Here is a 16,312-nt window from a genome sequence, read left to right as displayed (position 1 = left end):
GCTTACAATGTGATGTGTATTATTCAATTCCTGTTATCTCTGAGAAGGATACAAAAGCAGAAGAAAATAATTCTACTTTTCCATCTTCTTTATAAAAGGCTTAGTTACCATCTAACCTCAGTTCACAGTAAAATGAACAGTAATAGGTTGTATGTAGGAAATAAGTTTTAACTCTGATATTTTAAATACGACTTTTTTTTTTTTTTTACATAACTGTTTGTGAGTACAGAGCTATTTAATGTCATTCTTCTGTGCGTGCCACAAGCAGAATGTAGTGTTGGTTTGCTATTCATGTTTAGTCTTCCCAGTATCAATCTCCTTGCATCTAACTCTGGAATTAAGCTGAAGTGCAAGTTTCTAAATTCTTGAATAGCATTTTAAGGCATGGAAACTTAGTTCTGTGGTGGCGTATATGAATCTGACACAGGGATAAACGTTGTATCGTCTTGTGCTGTGACATGACAGTAATGTGCAATATTACAGGTAGTAACCCAGACTTGCTGTAATTTGTAGTGTCAACCCAATTTTTCTAGCACTTACATACTTTTGAGTAACTTGTAGGAAAGGCTTTTAACATCTTTCCAGGTAAAGATGCCAGCCCAGCAGTCACTCTGCTGTGGGTGCTCTAGTATTTTCAGAGCTTGAGGATGCACTTGGCTTTTACTCTGCCAGTGGTGATTTCAATTAAAGTGTTTTCACTGTGGTAAAGGATGGTATGAAAGACTCCTACACTCTTTCATTTTTAAACCAATGTTTTAGTTTAAATCTAGATTAGTTTTTTCTTCTGTTCTGCTCCCACCCTTGCTTCACTTCAGGAAACAAAGGTCACAGGTTTCAAATAAGGAAAAAAAAGAAAGCTTTCCAAGGCATAGGAGACAAAACTCACTCATAAAGAACATGACATTAAAACACTATCCAACCTAGATTAAAACTTGGTAACCAGAAAATACAGGAATAAACCTCTCATTCAGATTATACATGAAGTTTACAGAACATTCATGAATAGTTCTGACCTGAATTGACATCCATTTTCCCTTACATTGATATGAGCATTACATCAATGTGGTATCAGCTTTTGATTATTGTAGGCAAATGGACATTTCAACATGAATGATTTAACTATTCATTCCCATACTACACCTACACTAAGGTAGCCAAAATTGCAATGCAGTACTGAAACTTGCATTTTTTTTTTTGAATTTTTGGAGAAGGTATAGTGTTAGGCATGCTTTGCAAGACAGGCCAACACACCTTTGTTGTGGATCTCACTTGGGGTTTAGGTATGGTGGTAGTGCTATTACAAAAATAGCTGCTAGTGTTTAATCCAGCCTGCTCTTGTTAAAGTATTTTCTGAGTTGCAATTTAGAGATTAGCTTTTTTGTGACTAAAAGGCTACTACTACATAGGGCTTAGTACCCAAAGGGCAAATACACAGAATGTACACTGTAATGAAGCACAAGGACTCTACAATCAACTGAAGTCATTCTTATGAATTGTCACCAAGCTAAGAAGCCTCCAGAACGCCATTAATATCGACAGTGTTCCTTTTAACTTTGGTAAAAGCAGCATACAATTAAATGCCCCATACCTCCTTTACTGCAATTGTTTGAACTTCATACTTGCATCAGCCTAAGGCTATAGTGGAAGGTTACAGGTTAATAACTAAAATACAATTTTCCTATTACATCCTATTTAGAGGGCTGAGAAATTGCTGCATATTAACAGGTAAGTCTTTGATATGTTTCATTTTTTCAACCAGCAGTAATCTTTCTTCTACTGATTACCTCTAACGTCTTTGCAAACCTATTTTTCAGAAGAACATAGCCTCATCTTTCATGGGAACAAGAACCACACCCCTGTCAGTATCTTATGAATAAGTATTCACTATGAACACCTTGGTAAATTAAACACACTTAAGAGGACAGATAAGACTTTCTATGAGAGTCAATTTTAGTCACTGTATATGCAGAAATAGATACGTTACAAAATAAGCTGGACAAGCCTTTCCTTTCAGCTTCTTGAGGCCAATGTTAAAGATATTTTTAAAAATAAGTGTCAACTAAAAAATGGTTCCAATACAGTTCTGGTGATCACCTTTTCGTCCTCCCCCAACATACAGAATACTTATTTATTTAAAGTACTTATGTTAGAGATAGTACTAAAGTTGCAGCTGTTTATTACTGAGAACACTTAACTAACATTTATTTGATTATTCATAGGACAGTCACAGTGGCCCAGTTAAAGCATTAATAGCTATGTTAAGCATTAAACTACTTTGGTAAACTACTAAAGCATTAGTAAATGTAGTAGTATATTACTTACAACTTACATATTGAAACCAAGTGTAGGTTGTGAATTTATGTGAAGTTTTCTACACTACAACTTTGTAACGGGATAGCCTCTTAGTAGAGCAGGAGATACATATAATAAGGGCAACTCTGAAGAAGTCACCACTCATTGAAAGATGCTGCTGTCAGGAGCCTAAATTAATACAATCTCAGGACTAAAACAGGACTAGACTAATTCACACTACATACAGTGATCAATTTCCCCTTCACTTCAGCATGCCATCCAGAAAATTACCATGAAAAAGCAATTTAAAAGTAAGGAGATAAAAAGTTTAGAGTACATACTCTGTTTTCCAAGGAGGTAAATCCTAAAGCTACTACTTCAAAGCAGAAGACAGGCATTTTAATTATTGAAGCATTACAGATTAAGATGACCAGCTTCTTGGAGAAATGAATCAGGAGAAAGGATCAGTATGTAACCACAGCTTCATGAAAAGCAACCTGAGGTTTTAATAAATGAAAATAAAAGATTTACTAGATGAGAATGCCACAGCGTAAGAAGTCAATAGTGAAATACAGGTCAAACAGTATTTATTCTTGCTTCAGTTTTAAGAGTCTACAACAAGGATGTTCAGCAACACTCAAAAGCCAGTGCCTACCCAAGCACGTAGGAACCCTTGGAGTTTGTCCCTCCAACTTCATTGGTAAAGTGTCAATAACTATCTATCTGAGCAATAATTAAACAAGTCACACTTCAGATTTGTAAAGAAAAGTAGAAGCATCTTTCAACTTCCTCACTTCAACAGAGAGAGAAACCTCACTATAGAGAAGCAGCTTACCAACCAGAGTTCACACACAGTTCCTTAACACTGTAACTAAATGCTTAGATAACTAGCTGTACCTGATAATTATTTAAGGTCACATTTTTGCTTTGTTATAGTATTTTTACCAATTCAAAGCATATAAAAAGGAACAGAACTGAAGCTGGAGAACATAATGTCTTAATAGTTAAAACAAAGTGCAAACTACCAAAAAAGTAACAAAGCCATCTACATTTAGTTTGTTTCCAGGTCAAAAATTTTTGTCAAGTACAATACTAATGTCAATCTCTTCACAAACTGTGTTAATGCAACCACAAGTTGCCAGGTATAATGTTCATTTTTACAAAGATTTTTTTAAAACTGGAAACATTTCTCTAGGAAGTCAGGCTGAATCAGGCTTTGAATTGGATTCAAAGGCTAAAGGGAAAGACGCCATCATTTTGGGATTTAGTCATTTTCATTTAAAAGGTTTTGTTATCTTCTGACTGAACTCAGATATCCTTGTGTTTTCTTCATACAAAGGGGACGTGGCTGCAGCCTTCCCCGTGCCCATTTAGTCATCTCTCCTTTGAAGAAAAGACTTTTAAATGTAGCACACAATTGTTATCAAACAGCAACCTAGTCTTACAGCTTCAGCCTCCCTGTGTTTATAAAATGTCTACCATCTACATAGTCTCTTCATACACAGAATAGTTAAAGCCACTGGAAAAGTAAGAGTTACAAGGCAAAAGAAATATATTATACACCAACTGCTTTTATTTATTTTCAGAAACCGTTCACAAGATGGTAGAAAAAACTTACAACCACTTCTAATTTAGTCTTCCATTGTTCCCAGTCAGCTCTAAACCCATTATGTGCAAAGCCCATTTACCATGCATCTAGATGATAGATACAGGCTATGAAATTCTTTATTCTACTTGTAGCAGCTTATGCAGGTGCAGCCAAATACCAAGCCTCAGGACAAATTGTACACAAACTTTACAATGTAGAATTTGAATTTAAAATATGAAACTTAAAATCTACACAAAACTGGTAAAAATCAAGCACAGATACGAGGACAAACTTAAAACCCATGTGAAAAGGAGTCTCGTCTTCCTTTCAAGTGCTTTATTCTGCTACACAGTCAAAATGAAGATGTAAGCTTGTGGTTAGTTTAAATTACACTCTGTAGATACTATAGACCAATTTAAAAGTTACACATACAGCAATAGATGTCCATTGGTTCTGGATTACTTATACAATCCAGCTGGATTGTTGAAAACAAGTCAGGCAAAATTTGAAAGAAAATCCTTGTGCAACTTTTTAGACAAACGTTTACTGATGGGCACACTGTACCCCAGGTCCATGATGGCTGCTTTCTTCATCAGAACTATCGTTGTAAGCTTCACGTCTCTGGCCACCACCTGAACCACGAGTGGTATCGAATTCCTGAAGATCTACCTCTTCTGCATCACCAATTACATTGGGAAATTCTGGTCTAGCTGGCAGAAGATCTTCAAGTTCCTGCCCCAAAAAAAGAAGTGCATTCAGTACTGCATCTGCAACTGCTAAATAAAGTGACTGGTTTCCCACAACTTCAAGACTCCCTCTCAGAGCAGGTTTGGTTTAGAAATCTAAGCTGATGTAAACCCTGAAGTACATACTCATTTAAAAGCATCCAAAGCATTTGAATCAACTGGAAGATGCTGCTTAAAGAAAACCAACAGCTCCACATATCATCAACCAAAAGTGCAATCAGCAAATACAGTTGCACTCTGAAAACTTAATCACACAGCAACAGGAAGATTCTTCCTCCTGCCCTTGTCTGCCCAGCATCTGCCCAGCTCCTACATATGGGTGCCATAAATTCATATTCCAATGGGTATTTTGAAGTTACATGTTGCCTATAAACAAATCAGAAGAATAACTGTACTTGCATCTAAATTTAAGCACTGAAAGCAAGCATGTGAGGTGCAACACACACACTTTGCATACACTGTCAAATAAGGCCACCAGATTTAGGCTTGAAAAACTACTTACTGAAAGCTTTTCTGGGCTAATCCAGTTATTTTCAGGAAACTGCACATCAAATTTAATGTAAAGATCCCCCTTCTCAAAAGGATTGCGATACTGTGGCATTCCTTCACCTCTGACTACACGAACACAACCTGTAATTCAAAGAGAAGTAAGCTGAAGAGTGCTACTTCAGAACAAATCTTTCTCTATACAATTCTCTTCTTTACTCTAGCCTAGGTTCAGTTAACAGGACAACAAAAAGGGGATTAAGTGTCCAAGAATCACAAAAGCATAGTCAAAGTAGTCCTTATCAGGTCAAGCTTACCTGGTTCAATTACTTTTCCAGGAGGATATTTAACCACAATTTGACGTCCATCGAGGTGCTTAAATGTGAACTGAAATCCACACAGTGCTTCAACAAGTCCAATCTTGTGTGTCATATGCAAGTCATTCCCATCCCGTTGGAACACCTAAAAAACAAGAAACGGGAGATATCTTTTCTAGTCCTATAATCATATCTCCACAAGACTCATTATTTAGAATTCATTATTATTTATTCGTAAAATTCAATGTCAGAGCAACAGCCTTTGTACAAAGTTAACTTGATTCTCTTAATTCAAATAGCTTAACATGCTTGGAAAGTTTGTGCCAGATGAAAGCATCATTTAAGATAAGGCAAGTCACACTATATGCTATGATGTAAGGTTCAAATTAAACAAGGCCTGTACAGCAGTAGTGCTCTCTTACCCCCAAGATCTTCTACACAAGTAACCTATAAACAAAACTTATGACAGTTTGCAGGGGAAGTAGTGTCAACGAAGTACAAAAACCACATCTTTGTTTCTCAACATTTAACTACTCATCATGCATATCTCCTTCAGCTAACTTTACCTATAGCAGGGCTTTGATCAATCAGTCCACAGCTGTCATAAGTGATCTTTAAGCCATATCACTCAGATCCTTAATCAGAGTAAATGTAAGCTTTATCCACTAGCAGAACCACTACTCCCACCTCAAGGGAAATTTTAAGAACATGAAAAGCTTCACTAAAAGTCAGTCTAGGTTTACTCACTAGGACACAAGGTACAGTACTTTTCAGAATTGTTAATACTGTAAAACTAGATGTAGTTCACAAGAAGACTAAGACAGAAGCAGCATCCACCATCTGGAATTTGATGCCGTCATGCACATCTGACTGTTCTGTATGCTTACAGACTGTTTCTCCCTTACCATAGTCAAAATCAACTGCGATGCCACGTTTCAACCAGTATTACAGAAGAAAGAAGAGAATGTGTAAAGAGCTATGCAAAAAAACCTGATTGACAAATTAGCAGTCCTTGACACAGCTTTGAAAAGCTTAGAAAGTACCTAATTTTCAGATAACCAACATTATATCCTTAATGTGTGACTGGAATTTAAATTTGCACCCAATGCTATTCTTTGTGTCACAACAGAACTTCCCCCACCCCCACCATTCCATTCAACATTTTTTCCAGAGTATAACACACAAAATATTTCTCATTTCATCATAGTAATACCTGGCCTTTCTAAACAAAAGCATTCAAAAAAAAGCAGTCACCTCAACTCTGTCCTAAGGGAGTTTTAACACAGAAGATGATAAATTGCGTTATTTAATTCAAAAGTGCAATGTATGTAACTCCAGAATCAGTAAGCATAAGTCTTAACAAACTAGTATAGAATAATCTTATTTCTTTGTTTTGTTAAATGACTCGGTAACATCAGCATGCTGCGTTAGATTTCCACAACCACAGCAGCAGAGATAGAAAGCATCATCTGGGGATTTCAATAGGAGTTCCCCACCATGTCACAAGACACTGAAACAAGCAACACCTAGCATTTTGATAGTGTCACAAGCAAAGCAGATTGAAGTTAACATCCTGAAGGGCTCTTCACTGCATCCACTGTATCAAAGTCAGCCCAAGCTTACCCGAGAAAGCTACCTTTTATTAGTATTAGGAAGCACCAGAATCTGCCTGTCCTCTGGCCACAGACTTGCAAAGTTTTTTCTGGCTCACCATGAAAGCCATGTTACTTGCTATAAATCTATTAAAAGCTATTCATCATCTCTCCCAGAGCTGCAACTACATGAATTACTTTAAAATGAACAGCCATCTATATCACTTAAATATTAAAGACTAGGATAAAAGGCATTTAAAATATAAACTCAAAAGCATTACCTCATTCTCCTTTTCTTGGAGTAAGAGGACAATATCACCTGGTTCCACACCTGGAGCCTGATCTGCTTCTCCACTGAATGTAATTCTTTGCCCATGTTTCATGCCTTTGTCTACATGGACTTCAAGTATTTTTACCTCTTTGATCACCTTCTTCCCTTCACATTTTTTACAGCGGTCTTTTTCATTAATTACTTCACCTAAAGAAAGACAAATTTTGAGTTTGGCAATTTCCTCACAATTGCATCCCATTCTGAAGAAAAACTATTTTAAAGTAGGTTGAGGAATACATGTAACACAACTATTGATTTAGATGTTGCTCTATGAATTCCTCACAAGAGGAAAGTTGGGCTCAATTTACCCTAGCTGGAAGAAAGGAAGAAAAAAAAAAAAAAAGGGGGAGGGGAGGCAAAATACAAAGATACACTACACATAACCTTCCAAGCTGTCTTATCAAGGATTTTGAAAAGTGAGAATGCTTTAGAGAAAGGCAAAACATGACTTAGTCTATAGCTTCTACTGTTCCTTAAGTCTTAATTCCAGTATCCTTACCACTTAACTCACTACTCAAAAAAAGCCTACTTTTCCATTCCTTGTTATGGTAGAAGATGAGAGCTATAAGACAAAGGATGAAGTTAAACCAAACTGAAGCATCTCCCCTCCCTTAAAAGTCAGAATACAAGTTTCAAACTATTTCAATGAATTTAGGAAGGTTAGTTCCACTTCTGTTAACAACGGTGAAAAAAGGATTACTGGGTTCTGTTCATTGACAGCCATGTTTTGCAGTATACCACCACAACAAAGTACTGTGTAAATGCAGCCAGTAGAACTAGAGAGTCTTGTATACAAAATGGGGGGGAAGATAGCTGGTCAAATCACAGTTTCATGCAAGAGCAATATATAGGTTTTCCCATGGAAAAGATCTAACATTTTCTGACACATAAGGGATTTCACTTTTATACTTTGAAACTAAATAGTTTTTCACATTGTCCGTCACCTCTAGCAAGGCAATTACTTTTTTCAGCAAACTGAAGGATGAGTATCCAAACCAGCTAAAATTCTCTGCTCTACTTCATCTTTATTTGCCAAGTAAGCTATTGTCTTTGTACAGGGTAACCAAAATATTAGGTCACATGCACTGTACAATTTTAGTACTTATTTCCAATACTGCTTTAAGTGCCACAAGCATAGGCACCTGGCTTAAGACATTAAACTTGCCAGCTTAAACCACCTTTCTGTGAAACAAAGCACAACCTTATGATGCAATTGAAACTACTGAATATGTAGATCAGGTATGTAAACTGTGAAAACAAGACTTTCAAAGACAACATCATTTATGAAATGTTTTGTCTAGTCACAAAATACAACTCTCTGTAATTTCTGAGTATTGTGAAGAGTAAAATCATCCACAAGGTGATGTTACTACTCTGCAAACTGCAGAAGATCTAAAAATCAACAATCAATCCCTACTGTTCAAGCTTCCAGGCTGCTTTTCAGTACATTAAACACTGTCAATCCTGCTGTTGTTCCAAGTAAAATGATTTCTGCACATTGACATCAGACTGAGACCGCACTGACTAGATGGGAGCAAAACTGTACTGGAGAAGTTCCTCCTGAGATTTAAGCAGGAGGTTGAACCCAACTAAATGCATTTAGTAACACAACAGCTTGGCCTACCTTCTCCATTGCAGTCAGAGCATACAGACTGCATCTGCTGAACCATTCCAGGAGCCAGCTGTCTGATCATGATACGTACACCTCTACCCCGGCAAGCATTACATTTCTGAACAGCTCCAGCCTTCCCTCCCTGCCTAGAATAGAAAGCACCAGTTGCATGAAAAGTAAGTTTTTCAGAAACAAGCGACAACCCCCCCCCCCAGTAGGTTAACATGCCTAATTGCACTGCCAATTATAATTAGGTTCCTTCCTCCCCTCTTCCCCCCAAACAAAGCCCTTGAATAGTTCCAGTTCCATCAACAGTATCATTCAAGTTCAACAATTTTGTAGTCTGAGAGCAGGCTCCAGTAAGTCAAATACTGATAAAGATCTGACACAGGAGATACTTCACTAGACTATATGCCAACAAAGCAACCAGAGAACTCAAAAATATAAACAAACTTACCCATTACATGCACTACAAAGGACATTCTTGCTAAGTTGTAGTTTAGTTGTCTTTCCATTATACAGATCTTCTAAAGAGACTCTACAAAATAAAGCATTTCTCCTGGGTTACCATTTAACAACTTACTTTCCCCATGTAATTAAAATACTTGCCTAGAACAAATTAAAGAAAAACAGATCTTCATAAAAAGACTAAATCTGCTATTAAAATAAGATTTAAAAGCACCATTTTTGCTTTCACAAGGAGTCATTAAAAACTATTCCATACATACGAATATACACGTGTAATCCTGAACATAGTTTCAGAGAAAAGCTGTAATTTAATCAGAAGAAATCAGATAGGATTGCTTGTGTTTCTCAATAGGAAACAAGCTGATCTAGCATTTTAGGTTTTATTATATAGGTCACCTTTGTTGGTTTTTTTCTTGTTTTGTTTTAGTTCTACCAGGCAGGTGAGAAACAAACCTCTCTAGACAGTCCTGACAATATTTATAGCATGCATACATAAGAATACATACAGAATACTTACTACTGTATTGGGCTTTCCAAATGAGATAGTTTAGTGAGGAGGGGTTAGCATGTCCCCAAGGCCACTTAATTCTTTAGATTTATTCATGTTTCAATTTCTTTTGGAAGCTCTTGAATACACTATCAAACTCCAATAACCCTCATATATTGATAGAAGTTTACGAACACATTTAGTGTTTCTCCTAAAAGGGCTTGTTAGTACACAGAAATTTCAACTCAATGTATTAAGAAAAGGTTGCCTGGCACCAGGGTTTACAAATAACAAAACCAAAGCTAATTAATAATATAGCTTGCAGTACTAGCTACTAAACTAAGCAAGCATGTGAAGGTAAACAGACTTTACTAAGCAGTTTGCCAACCACAGGAAAGATGCAGCTTAACTTAAGAACTTAGAAAGGACCTGCTCAGCAGGCAAAAAGCCAGTCATGACTGCAAGCAGAGATCTACACAAGACAATTAGATGTGATATTCAAGCATGGCTTTAAAAAAAAAAAAAACAAAACACAAACAACAACAAACAACAAACCCATCACACACACTTTTCCATTAATTATGCAGTTCAACTTTAGTTCCAGCTGGTATTATGCTATGAATGCAAGTCAACTGAAGTCTTTCCAGAGCCTTAGTACCTCTGCTTCCCTAAGAATCCAGCTAATAAGTTATACTTGGTTGTTGAATGCTTTTTCAGATTAGAACTTCCAAACATAATTAAGGAGCAAAAACAAGGATAATAATGCTAACAAAGTATATACAAGCTAATAACCAGGCAAAGTAAAGTACTAGGTAGTCTATAAGATTAGCCAATCATGAAAAGTAACTCAAGGTGACTGCCTTCTGGGCTACACACAACACGCAGGTCTGAAAAGTAGGTGCAGACTGCAGAATCTCTCAACTGAGAAGCATATCAAGAATATAAACTAGCAGAGTCAAGGACTGATCAGGAAACCTTGAAAGTACAAACTGCAGTATCAAGATACTCACTTGAGTGGATGCATCATATCTTCTCCTCTTCTTCTACCATTACGACTTCTACTTTGACCACCCATGAAATTGAACAATCCACCACCAAAGATATGGGAGAAAATATCGTCCATTCCACTGCTTCCACCGCTACCTTCTCGAAGACCCTGTTCTCCATATCTATCATATAACTCACGTTTCTCTGGATTTGACAAAACTTCATAGGCAAAGCTTATTTCTTTGAACTAGAAGAGGAACAGAGTCAAAACAGCACATGATTATTCAGAACTTCAAGGGAGCATTTTACTACTATTTCTTGCCCAGCATGAACACTCAATGAAGAAGGTACACAACAGAACAGTTTTCCACCCTCGTTCTAATATGCAAGACTTAAAAGTCAGACTTGGGCTTAGTTGTGTTATCTCTTACCATAAAATATGATATTTTATGGTAAAACTTCATTGACTTTGTTCTTTACTGTACCTAGCCTAAGACAGTTTTCTTACAAACAAACAAAAAAAATCCAACCAAAGAAAACCCCCAGGTATGCAATATTGCGGTAGCCAACAGGCAAAAAAAAACCCAATTACATACTAACAGCAAAGACTTCAAGATATGTTAGGCACTTAAAATACACTAACAATTGGGCAACTTACTAAAATGTGTACACTCAATGTGTTTGTCCTCAAAACAAATTAATATTTTTTCATAGTCATCTCTGCTCACCTCTAAGCAACCATTAGAACTCCAGTTCTGTTGCAGAGAATCAGCTGAGTCAACTTAATTGACATTTTTTTAATTGCTATTAGCATAACAAATCTAATTCAACCTTCCCATATATGTAATTTGTTTTATGCTGCAGCGGTTTCAAGAACCTCCACACATACATTTTTCCACATTGAAAAAACTTGGAAAACTGACTATCTTTTTCAAATACCTATGCAGATGCCAATGCCAGCTGACGTCATCTCGGCAGATGAAGAGAGGCAGTTTTTCCCTCAGCATTGCCTTCTCAACCAATTTGACTTAGCCAACTGCTGCATTTTTTCATGAGTTACACTGGTAGATTTTGAGATTGGGAAAAAGTAGACAAGACAGGGTTCCCTCTCACAGTTACTATTTTTGAACAACTTGTAACAGCAAGCCCCCAACACCAGTATTTGGTCCCTTAGATGCTATTCTAATAGCAAACTTCAGGAGGTTAAAAAAAAAGTCTTACTTTGTCCCCTGCATTTGGATTCTTATCAGGATGGTATTCCTTGGCCAGCTTTCTGTATGCCTAGTTGAAAGAGGTACAAAATTAGTTTAAATTTTGATTAATTAGTTCTTTTCTGAGAAACTCAAGTAGTGTCTTCAGGAAGAAAGAAATCCTAATAAAGCGAAGTGAGAAAGTGCGTGTTTTGAAATCACTCATACACTGAAATGATACGTAAAAAATTCTGACATTGCTATATGCATAAATTAACTACACTTGGATTTAAACACAACTATAGCACACAATAGCTACAAATAGTTTTCCTGCTTATCTTCATTAACTTACAAGAAGAGTCACATTGGACTTTCATTAAAATGACTTACTCTACAGAACCCACTCAAAACCTACAATATGACGATTTAAGTTTCAACCCATTTGTCTTTCACCACAATCACAGCAATATATTAAAAACAAAATGGCTGCCTCAGCCTCTCATTCAACCCTATCAGTCAATCCTCACAATAATAATTTTATTCTTCCTTGCCTATCAATAATGGAAGATTTCATCTCACTTTGAACTAAGCATATGAGTTACATGTGCAGAAATGTACAGATCATTGCTTTTATTTAAATTCATTGTTCTAAAACAGTAAGGGGAATAATGAGGCAAAACCTCCAGAAGAGATTTTTCAGAATGCCTTTTTTTGACCAGTACTTTGACTCTCAGGGCCATCACTTTTTCTACAGCAGCACTTCATCTGTTTTGCTCATACTTTACAGGATCAAAGCAAATAACAGGACGAGCAGAGACTTTTCCTACCATTTGAGTTTTTGACAGTAAAAACCTCAACTCTTCTCCCACTCTCCCTCAACACTCCCCAGTAACAATCAGGGGACAGATATTAATAAATTACATGATACGCACTTTTATTTTTTTAATTATATATATTAAAAAAGGCTACAGTCATGCAACTGCAAACAACTGAAACACTGGTTCTTAGAGTGGATTTTTCAAAAGCTCTATTTCTCTAGAACTGAGCATCTAAACTAGCTCTTTAGAACTACAACTTTAAGAGAGCTTTACACTCAAAGCTTTACAGAGATCGCAGCTTTCCATTTTGTACTGGAATAAGCAAGATTCCTTTTTTGTATCTGCAGAGTTACTTCTCTTCATAGATTATCTTGAAATACTCCGTACTTCTGCATGCAATCAAGAAATAAAGTTTGATAAGGAACTAATGAAACAAAAATAGAACATTGATATTACAAGCCAAATATTCTAAACCACAGTCAGCGTAAAGCACAAAAATCATACGTCTTATAGGACAAGTTACCCATCAGTAACAGCATAATTTTCCACTAACCTACATATTTTGTAATAATAATGGATTTTCCCCACATATTTTAAGGAGTCTAACCAAAGCGAAAAAAAACACACACCAAAAAAACAGAGCACTAAACTGAAAACCTACATAACAGTATCTAATCAGGAAAAAAGGAGCTTGCACGGTGGTCTTTAAAAAGAGAGAGCACTCATGTCTTTGCTGATAACAGCGTTCCAGTTTAGAGCAATTCTTAAGACTACCCATGGCCCAAAAGGAAGCTACCACTATTTATTCAGTCAGAAGCAGATCCAGAATCAAGGTCTACACTAGCACCGTATTATAACTTGAATAACAGTTAATTTAACTAATCAGTATCAAAGCCTGTTCTCTCAGCTGCTTTTGACTAAGCTATTACCTATTTGTTTTCACTTTCTTATGCTGTTATATAGATTAAAATATCAGATTAATAAAGCATCCACGCGACCTCTCAGTGACAATAAGACAGATGAACGTCTTGCTGTTGCAGGCAGTTGGAAACTTTATATTCCGCGGTAAGTCTAATGTATAGCAATTAATATTGAGCAGCACAGGTTATCCAAGTGGAAAACTGCTGTCAGTTTTTCGTTCTTACAGGACACAGATACCTTTAAGAGAATTCAGTAAGGAAAAAAAAATATTCTACTTGCTTGTGTTCAGTATACAGCACTATCTTCTCACTGCATGCCTTCCACCTCTAACACTATTTCAACACTGCAATTGCCTATCTCTGCACAAATTAGGCTACCACACGCATGATGGGAAACACATGGCTGTTAATACCAGCACCACCCATCAGCAGAAGCAGGTCATGTTAGTAAACTGGTAAATTATCCTCCCTCACGTGTAAATGGTCTTTAAGTCCTTTCAGAAAAAAGTAGTTTATACACTACAGGATGAAATGGACGCAGTGAATCGTTGTACTGATGACCTGGCTCCAAGTTTTCACCTCACTTCTTTGTTCACCTTGCCTTGTCGCTTTCGGCCTGGGAGGGATCAAATACATGAGCAAAACGAAACCTTACCAAGGCCTACACGTGGGGCAGACAATGGCACCGGTTGCAACCGACCGGTCCTTCGCGAGGGTTTTTAAACCCAAAGAGCCTCTCGCCGGCTGCCAGTACCGCTCTGCCGCGCGGGGGGGACGCGGCGCTGTGGGGGCGAGACCAGCGGAGCCCCGGCGGCGCCCGCAGCCGACGCGGGACCCGGCGGCGCCGGGCAGGGACGCGGGGAGCACGGCCGGGCCCCGCGGCTCTCTCCTCCCGCCGGCCCCCTCCCCCCCTCCTCCAGGCCCTACCCGCGGCCTACCCCGCGCCGCCGGCGCCCGCCCGCCAGCCAGGCCCCGGCGGCTCCGCTGCGCGGCCCAGCTCGGCGGGCTGAGGCGGCACCGGGCGCCTTCAGCCGGCGCCGCACCCTCCCCCCCCGCAGGCCTCAGCCGCGCGGCCGGGCGGGCCGCCGCCGCCGCCTTCAGGCCATGCTCCCCGCGGCCGGGGCCTTCCCGCGGCTCCGCTCCCCTTGCCGCCCGCCGGCCCCGGGACCGCCCGCCCCCCGCTCCCGCCGCGCCGCGGGGCCCTGCCCGGCGGCGAGCCCAGCCCCCCCCTCCCCCCCCCCCCCGGCGCTGCCGCCCGCTCTCCCCGGGCGCCGGCCGCCGCCGCCCCTCCCCCGCACCTTCTTGAGCTCGTTGTCGGAGGCCCCGGGAGGCACCCCCAGAATGTCGTACAGCTTCGTGTCGGCCACGTTCGCCATGGCGGCAGCGGGCGGCGGGCGCAGGCCGGAACGGGCCGAGGGGCGGCGAGGGCGAGACCGGGAGCAGGACGAAAGCCGCCGCGACGTCACGCGCAGACGCCCCGCGTCACCACGCCGCGACGCGGGAGGAGCCCGCCCGCCCCCTTCGCCCTTCGGCGGCGCGGCCCCGCCCCCTCGGCCCACTTCGGGCGCCTGACCCAGTTCCGGCGCGGCGCGGCAGGGGGCGCTCGTGGCGGGGGGGCGCTCGTGGCGGGGGGGCGCTCGTGGCGGGAGGGGCCCTCGTGGCGGGAGGGGCCCTCGTGGCGGGAGGGGCCCTCGTGGCGGGAGGGGCCCTCGTGGCGGGAGGGGCCCGGGGCTCGCGCCGCCGCCCCTGAGGCGGGAAGAGGCTGTGAGGGAAAGGGGGGGCGACGGCTCCCGCCCCGACCTCGGAACCGGCGTTCCGGCAGAGCGGGGAGCGCCGCACACGAAAAGAGTGTCCTCAGCTCTCCCCCGTCGTTTGGAAGCCTGAAACCGCAGCGCTTGTGCGCGTGCTTCCCCGGAGCCCGGTGCCATGTCTCCTTGCTCCTGAAGTACGTCGCTGAAGTTTTATGCGGCAAGGGGCACCCGTGCAACAACCTGCTCCCTAACCTCAAGCACCAACGTATTTTTCTTCAGGGATGTATTCCTAAGGCTTGAGTAGTTATAAATAGCGTTAGTACCCATCTGCTCCCGTTTTGTGTTTTGCTCCACTTCTGGCATCTTAAAAAAGGCACTAGTTGCTATGCTAGGCCTGAAGTGACTCAGAGGAACCAAGTGTACTTAAGTGGTGCAGGGGCCCTGAGGCCCTAGCTAGACACCACTTTCAGCAGGCAAATAAGCCCAGTTGTGTTTAATTAGAGGTTTGGCTCTTCAAGCCTGGCCAGGAGAGCAGCAACTGAGCCTTTTCTCAGGTGTGGTCTCTTGGTTGTTAGCCCCTCGTTAGGCAGGGGCTGCCGGAAGGCTCTATAAAGCTGTGGCGGGAGGCTGGCTGAGGAAGATGGGATGGGGTCTCTGTAAGGGCAGAAAACCCCAAAATAGTTTCCTGGTGTCTCTGTAGGCAAGCCTAGGATGTGCCTGGGGGAGG

At 40.6% G+C, this 16,312-nt stretch overlaps 1 protein-coding gene across 1 annotated transcript; it reads right to left on the bottom strand.

The window, feature by feature from the left end:
• Positions 1–3,843: 3,843 nt before the first annotated feature.
• DNAJA2 (DnaJ heat shock protein family (Hsp40) member A2) lies at positions 3,844–15,328 on the bottom strand. The gene is made up of 9 exons (XM_087739873.1): positions 15,133–15,328; positions 12,128–12,187; positions 10,930–11,153; positions 9,422–9,502; positions 8,977–9,110; positions 7,303–7,499; positions 5,430–5,574; positions 5,129–5,256; positions 3,844–4,612 (listed from the first exon to the last, which is right to left on the bottom strand). The coding sequence occupies exons 1-9, from the start codon at positions 15,208–15,210 to the stop codon at positions 4,424–4,426; spliced, it is 1,236 nt and encodes a 411-aa protein (XP_087595999.1). The 5' UTR covers positions 15,211–15,328; the 3' UTR covers positions 3,844–4,423.
• Between the last annotated feature and the right edge of the window lie 984 nt (positions 15,329–16,312).

Source organism: Nipponia nippon, unplaced genomic scaffold (assembly GCF_047370975.1).
Source record: "Nipponia nippon isolate SJK-2023a ecotype South Korea unplaced genomic scaffold, ASM4737097v1 scaffold_7, whole genome shotgun sequence".
Taxonomy (NCBI): domain Eukaryota; kingdom Metazoa; phylum Chordata; class Aves; order Pelecaniformes; family Threskiornithidae; genus Nipponia; species Nipponia nippon.
Note: the sequence above shows the minus strand (reverse complement) of the source record. Positions and strands in the feature narration are given on the sequence as shown.